Below are 7,446 nucleotides of genomic sequence, written 5' to 3'. Positions count from 1 at the left end.
AAATGTCTTTGCTACATACAGAATGAAGTAGAATCAAGGAACTGATTAGAGTATGTACAAAAACTTACACATTCTGTCTTGCTCTTTAAAAAATATAAATATCAATAGTGTTCAGTAGAATGGGTTGGGTTTATTTTTAAGGCTTCATTCTTTTTTAGATCCTTCATTATTTAGTGAGGTGCCAGGGAGGTGGGAAAAGGGAGGGAAGAGAGGAGGTCATGTTTGTTTATGCAAGGTAATGTGTTTAATTCTTGTGAGGCTCTTCCTCACCTCTGGCAGGAGGAGATTTCTCTCCACATTGATTTAAGTTTCCAGGAAGCAGAGGTGGAATGAAAAGAAAAGAAAACCTTTATTATTGCTGTTTTTTTGTCCTTCATTAAAATCTTGTTTTAAACCTGTCTCCGTTCATTGTCTCTGCAGAGAACCATCTGCCACGTCCTCAGATTAAATAGATTGGAGCAGGAGGACCAGATCCTAGGTCCACCTGGGCAAGGTTAGAGTGAGGAGGAGACTGCTGGAGGTGTTTTACCACTGACCCCGCTGGAGGTAGCAAGTAGTGCAGCAAGGGCAGCTGCTGCTGTTGCATCCCTTGGTGTGAAGTCCGTGGGGAGGCTTTCCATCAGGCACTTGAGCTGTTCCTGACCCAGTTTGATTTTATCGTCCAGCTCTCGCTGCTCGATGAGGAGCGCAGATTTCATCTTCACAAAGTGCTGGTAGTCCTGGAGCTGCTCCTCAGACAGGTAGTTACCCAGGATCTCCAAGACCACCCGTTCTCGACGGTCAAGGTTTTCCTTCAGCTCCCGAGCGTCCTCGTGCTGGCCAGCCAGCAGCTTCCTCTTCTCATTCAGGGAGCTCTGCACACACCAGAAAGAGTGCTTCAGTATCAGCAGCACTGAACTCACTGAGCCCCTCTCTCCTTCCTCCCAGCACCATCTCTGGGGCAGGCAGGATGGCTGCAAAGCTCTCAGATATGCAGTCAAAAGCCTAGGAGAGGAGGATGAATTCCTCATGGGTTGACTATGAGTCCCACTGGACCAGACTCTCAATGTTCTAGTCAAGGGGGGGCAGAAAGTGCTCCGAGAAGTCAGTAAGGCTTGCTTGAAAGCAATAACTACCAGGAAAACCTGGCTTTGTCTCCCACAGCCACCACAAGAATGTTAACATGTAGCTTCAGCTGAGGCAGAAGGCAATGGGTAGTCCCACAGCACATAACACTCTACAGCCCTTCCTCCAGCTGTGCTCACAGATGTGCTGTCCCAAACACCCCATTCTGCTAGCAGTCAAAAGCTGCAGGGTCTGAGACATTTATACACTGGGACCAAAACCCCTTCTCTGGAGACATTTGAAACCCACCTGGACATATGCCTGTGTGACCTACTCTAGGTGACCCTGCTCTGGCAGGGGGCCTGGACCGGATGATCTTTCAGGTCCTTTCCAACCCCTACCATTCTGTGATTCTGTGTGACATCAGCACTAAGACCACCTGCCCTCCTGGGAGCCTTTGGAGGCCCTGGCTTAGACAAGCACATTCTTGTGACTGCTGCTGTCTCCAGAGGCAGGCCATGGCACCGTGGCTGTGAGATACCTACCCGCTCTTCACTGTTGGCATTTTCCCCCAGGCTCCTCAGGACGTTCTCCACGCGGGCCAGGCGCCCCGAGAGGGAGAGCAGCAGGTTCACCACCTTGTCCAGGTCACCAATGAACATCTTGTACTTGTCAAACTCATTAGGCTTGCAGAGATTGCTGATCAACAGCTCCACCTCTTCTCCAAGAGCATTGTTCATCTTGATGTCCGCAAGCAGGCCCTCCTTGGCTTCCTTCAGGATTTCCAGTTTGTTGGTCAGGCTGCCGATGAGCTCAGCCTGTCAGAAGGGAAACACATGGTCACATCAGTCATGACCATAACCACCTTGGTGCTCAAGAATTGCATGGACATGGCACTTTGGGACACGTTTTGATGGCCACGGTGTTCTTAGCTTGATGGTTGGACTTGATGATCTTGGAGGTCTCTTCCAACCAAAACAAGTCTTCGATGACAACAAAAGGATATGGCTACAGTGGGAGCTGTCCCTGCCCATAGCAGGGCTGTTGGAACTATATGATCTTTAGGGTCCCTTCCAACCCAAACCATTCTATGATTCTATGACTTGACTCTCTGACTAAGAAGACATTAGGAGGAAACAGAAACCTCTGAAATTTCACATCTAGGTGATCACCTGAACACCTCATCAGATTGCATGAAGATATATTTGTTCTACCATCACTGAACAGTATAAATGAGACACCTGATTTGTTGTACCACATTTTGACACCCAGCTCCATACATGCCCATACACGCATGATACTCAGAATTTCAGATGTAGGTACTTTGAAGTCTCTGAAGGGAGCTACAGCTTCCTCTCCTCCCTACTCCCCACCCCCTGCCCCAGCCTGAAATGTCTTCTTTGGGTGCTATATTCTTAATGATCTAGAGCTGTACAAAACTACTGGAAGGAAAATGACTTTTAGCTGTATTAATGGCATGAAAGGAGGCTGAGCTGACATCAGTGACCTGGGGCTTAGCAAGAAAGAAGGAACTGCTGCATCTTTCCCCCTCCTGTAGCACCCTGAAACTGCTCCTTACTCATCTGCCTCAGTGTTGAGGTGCAAGCCTCAAATTCAACCATGACCAACCCTGCAAGACACTGCCTCACAGACAGAGGCATCCAGCAAGCATTTACCCCAGAGATGCTCTAAATTCACTTAGTGACTGAGAAAAGCCAGGGAGAGCACACACCCCTCCTGTGGAAATGCTGGCAACTGTCTCACTGCCAAAGAAAAGGAGGCCCCCAGGGTTTAGTTACTCCAGAAACAGCAGTGCTGCACATGTGCTGCAGAAACTTCTTTCTGTCAGGATTTAGGGGGAAGACTTATGCAAAAGGAGAAGCCTGTGGCCTGGGGCTTGCAATTCTTGCTTCCATTTACTGAGACCTGAGAGCAGGAAAAGCTCTTCATACAAGGGTTGGGTGTTTTCAGCCTCCTCAGTTCATGCACTGCTGAGGCACCTTTCCATATATGTTAATCTGGCTACAAACTGCAGGATGAAACAGCAGTAAATCACTGAAAATACTCTCTCAGAAGGCTTCTTTCCACCAAATCTGACAGTCCTTGCAAGCAGGAAGGCAGCCTGCTTGCAAGGAGAAAGGATCAGGATGAAATAGCAGTAAATCAAGCCTTCTTTCCACCAAATTTACAGTCATTGCAAGCAGGAAAGCAGTCTGCTTCCAAGGAGAAAGGCTCTGCAAGCCCAGGCCTCTGGGGGTTGCTCTGAATCAGCCCTTGCCCCGGGGTGGTTTGTCAGTGGTGTTCTGAAGCTGGTTTGGCAGCAGGGAAGTGCAGAGCACTGCTCAGGCAGGCACCACTAGAGGGTACTCTGTGTGTGCAGCCTCTGGAGTTCAGGGTCTGCTAGCTGCCTACAGTCTACTGCAGCCTCCACACACATGCAAAGGCTGAGTAAAGTGTGAGTAATATGCTCTTAAATCAGAGCCTTCGATGATTATGATGCTGGGGAGGAAAAGTATAGCAGGACTCTATGGGCTGGACATAAAGTCTGGCATTTATCTTAACAGGCTTCCTGGAGGACCAAGCTGCTCAGAACTGGCAGGTGCTCCTCCCTGCTCTGGGAGCTATGCTCAGGGTGCCACCTGCCCTCCAGCTCTAGCAGGAGGTGACTGGGCTGCTGAGAGTGCTGAACCTTTGCTCTGAAGAAATGGGAGGTGGACAAGGTCTGAGACATCCTAGCTTTGTGTTCATTAATCACTGACTCTCCTGCAATGCCAAATACCAACCAATATAGCTCCTGCAATACCTACAACGGAAATGAGCTTGGAGTATGCAGAGGACCTCTCAGCGGAGCTGCCTGCTCAGATAATGCCTATGCAAATGTTCTTCCACACAGACCATGAACAAACATGCCAGGCACATCTTGCTGTCTGGGCCTAATCACTCCCATCCATTTCTGTTTTCCCATGCAAATGTAACCTTTGAGGCCTGGGACTTCTCCTCCATGGCAGGCTCACATCTCCCCAGCAGCACATCCTCTGACTCCTTGCGTTGTTTCCTCCCTCCCCACCTTTCAGGCTGGCATAAGCAGGCAGCTGAAGTGAACAGCAGCCCAAAAACAGATCAAATGCTGCAGACATGAGAAGGGCTTTAGCTGGGTGCTCTACAACCAATGGCTTGGGCCAGACAATTAAAGCAGCAGACAAAAGCTTCAGGCAAATGCTTTTGATGAGCAATACAGACATGATCTGGTTGGGTAGATCTGCTTCCCAGAAGGACCACGGAAAGAGCTGGCAGGCATAGTGGGAGTCTCTATCCCATGCCAGTGACATGGTATGACAGCTCCTAAGGACCTGGCAGGGTCCTACCTGCATCCCAAATGCTTCACAAAATAAATTGAGCTCATCTCCTCACTTAGCACTCATAGTTGGTGCCACAGAGCACTTGGATGGAGGTCCTATTCCAGCTGTTGTATTAAAGCCTGGCAGGGAGCAGATTTTGCTTAACAGATTAAAATGTGTGGGCATGTACTTTGGGACGTGGCTGAATGGCCATGGTGGTCTTAGGTTGACAGCTGGACTCCATGATCTTGGAGGTCTTCTCCAACCCAAACAATTCTGTGATTCACTTTGTTTAAACTCTGCTGTTTTGCAAACAGCATGAAGTGTGATGTTTTGTTGAGGACATGGTTTAGTGGTAGACTTGCCAGTGCTGGATTAAGGGCTGGACTCAATGATCTTAAAGGTTTTTTGCAGCCTAAACCATCCCATGATGTTTCAAATTTGCTGGCAGGCAGAGCTGCCTTTGACATGGACACAGTAGGTGTGTGAAGGGAGGCACAGGTAGACAAGTACCTGTCTGGGACTCCTTGGGATTTGTGAGCTTCACAGCATGCCTGTAATTAACAGGTATCAATGTCAGACAGCCACAGGGGCAAATTAGAAGGCCCTGCAAAGGCAAGTTTACAGCAGGAAGCACAGGGGCTATTCCTCAGGGTGAGGTGGCTGCAATAAGAGAGGAAAGTGGCTCCTCCTCTCCAGCCTTGCTCTCCTCCCATCCAAGTCCCCACATTCAGGTTGTACTGACTGAGCTGCTGAGGTGCAGGTGACTTTCAGCATGTAACCAGCAAACGGCTGTGTGCTGAGTTTACCTTCTTCTCGTTGATGTCCAGCAGCTCCTCTTCTTCACCGACTTCCTCTGGCAAGTCCTTGATTTTATTCAGCAGCTCTGCTTTGGGTGCTGAAACGTTGTAATAAGCAGGACAGGTGACCAGGGTGACAGGAGCTTCCTTTTCTTTCCTACACCACAGTGAAGAAAAAGGAGGAGTTCAGTCTGAACCTGCCTTTTCCCCATGCCTAGAGCCATAGTTTTCCAGCACTGCCACTTTGGGACCTTCCCGGTGTTACTAAGCACAAGGGAAATGACCGATTCCTGCCATCAGAGGGTGCATGTCAGCTGCTCTCCTGCCTCACTCCCTGCTCCGTTTAAAAGGTGATGGGTTAACGACTCTGGACAAGATCGGCTCCTCGCTGCAGGTCCATCAGCACAGCTCAGCGCTGCTGGCTGGGCTCACCACCTGGTCTGGCATGCTGCATTACAGCCGATTTCTGTATGGTTCTCCAACTGTCACTTGGGAGTCACCATCTCAAACCACACTGGAGGACTTGGGCCGATCCTTGCATCCCCCTGCAATAAGTAGATGCCTCCATCCCTCCTTCCAAAATTCATCCTCTCATTATCTTTCTACTGTTTTGGTCCCGATTTTAGTCTCACATCTCTGTTACTGTGCTTTGGACTGAATTGCAAAGGTTAAGGTAGCAAAATCAAATCACATCTCAACCCAAACTGAATTGCAAAGGTTAAGGTAGCAAAATCAAATCACATCTGAACCCAGAGAAGCAGAGCTTACATTTCATCTTCAGCTGCTGTCCTGTTAGCTTTCTTCTGCGTCGTCTTCCTTTTCATGTTCTCCTTCAGCAAGCTGGTCCCACTGGGGAAAATCCCTTCCATTAAGTCCATGGTTGTCTTCATTTTGGAATCTGGATCCAAGATATCAGCCAGAGACTTGTCTTTGTGGACAATTTCTTTTGCTAGAGCCTCTGACTTAATATCTTCTGGGCTCTTGGTCTTTGTCTTCACCGGAGATGCTGTGCTGAGCGGCCCAGAGTCCAGGCTGCTGTTCTCCGACTCCCGGGTGGCGACTGCTGGCTCTCTGTGATTACCTTCAGGTGGACTTATGGGCTGCCTGTCAGCACTCTGAAGTCCTTCAGAAGAAGCAGGTAACTGGTGCTGCTTGTCCACAGCAGATGGAGAGCTGGTCCTCTTTGATGCATGTGGTGAGAGGGGCCAGTCCCTTTCACTGATACTGGTGCCCTCCCTCTCAGCCAGGGCTTTGGGAAAGCTTTTGAAGCTGCTGTGGACAGAAAAAGTCTGTGAGATGAAATGAAACTTGCCATCCAGAACCATTGGGAGCACACGGGGAAAGCCTAAGACAAGTTTTCCTTCCCTCTCACTTATTTTTGTGTCTTACTCCTCATTTCAATGCGGAAAAGTAGGAAGCTACTGGCACCGTATTGTCCCCTCAACCTGTACACTGCTGTGTTGTCACTCCAACACAGAAAGCAGCAGTGAGTGACAGGTCACTTTGTTTCCTGCTCACAGGCTGAGGACATTGCTTCTCACCACCTGGGAGCACCATCCTGAGCAGACAATACTCACGTGTCCTTTACATGTTGGAAAAGCCAATCCCTACCAGATCTGGCCAATCCCAGGCCAGATTCTTCCCAGCTGGAAATCAGGGCAGCTCCCTGGGAGAAAGGGAATCTGTGTGAGCTAACCCAGCTGGGCACCTAGCCCAAAGTCCTGTCCTTCAGGAAAAATTCACTGTAGAGTGTGACTGTGACGTATCTGCGCTGTCACTTCTTGGCAGATGGTCACTGTTTCATAACAGCCTTATCTCATGCCAGGTCTAAAATGTATTCTGGGGAATTCTAAGTGTTTGGAAAAACCATCATGGATCTTCATAGCTCTCTCTCTCTCTAAACTTACTAACTGGAAGGAGTCAGCAGCCATTTGAACTCTTCAGGCTGGAGGGACTAAGAAGCAACCCCACTGAAATCTACTCAGCAACTGCAGGAAGATCAAGACCAGAATAGTTTCTCACCCCTAGCCCCTTGGCCTTGCTAGCTGAGCACCTGTCAGTGCAACTGCTGATGGTCCGCAAAGCTTTTTGCCTTCTTGCTTTGTGCCCTGCCCCAGCCACATTACTTGACCACGTGCTTGGCAGCCAGAAAAGCCTAGTGGCAGTGAGTCTGTCTGTCTGTCCCTGTCCCCTTATAACACATGCAGTCTTCTGTGAGCTTCCCGCTCAGCCAGCTGCTGTGTGGGGACCATGTTGGCATGAGG

General features: G+C 49.3%; 1 protein-coding gene across 1 annotated transcript in view; it reads right to left on the bottom strand.

Moving 5' to 3' along the window:
- Positions 1 to 494: 494 nt before the first annotated feature.
- The window catches only part of SHROOM3 (shroom family member 3), a 128,331-nt gene continuing 121,379 nt past the window's right edge, over positions 495 to 7,446 (bottom strand). Inside the window, exons 8-11 of the mRNA XM_054392329.1 lie at positions 5,951 to 6,454; positions 5,192 to 5,339; positions 1,590 to 1,862; positions 495 to 854 (exon numbers count right to left, since the gene is read on the bottom strand). Of these exons, the coding sequence (XP_054248304.1) occupies positions 495 to 854; positions 1,590 to 1,862; positions 5,192 to 5,339; positions 5,951 to 6,454 (1,285 nt within the window). The remainder of the gene's footprint in view (positions 855 to 1,589; positions 1,863 to 5,191; positions 5,340 to 5,950; positions 6,455 to 7,446) is intronic.

Source organism: Indicator indicator, chromosome 25 (assembly GCF_027791375.1).
Source record: "Indicator indicator isolate 239-I01 chromosome 25, UM_Iind_1.1, whole genome shotgun sequence".
NCBI classification, from domain to species: domain Eukaryota; kingdom Metazoa; phylum Chordata; class Aves; order Piciformes; family Indicatoridae; genus Indicator; species Indicator indicator.
This window is presented reverse-complemented; position numbering and strand designations above follow the sequence as displayed.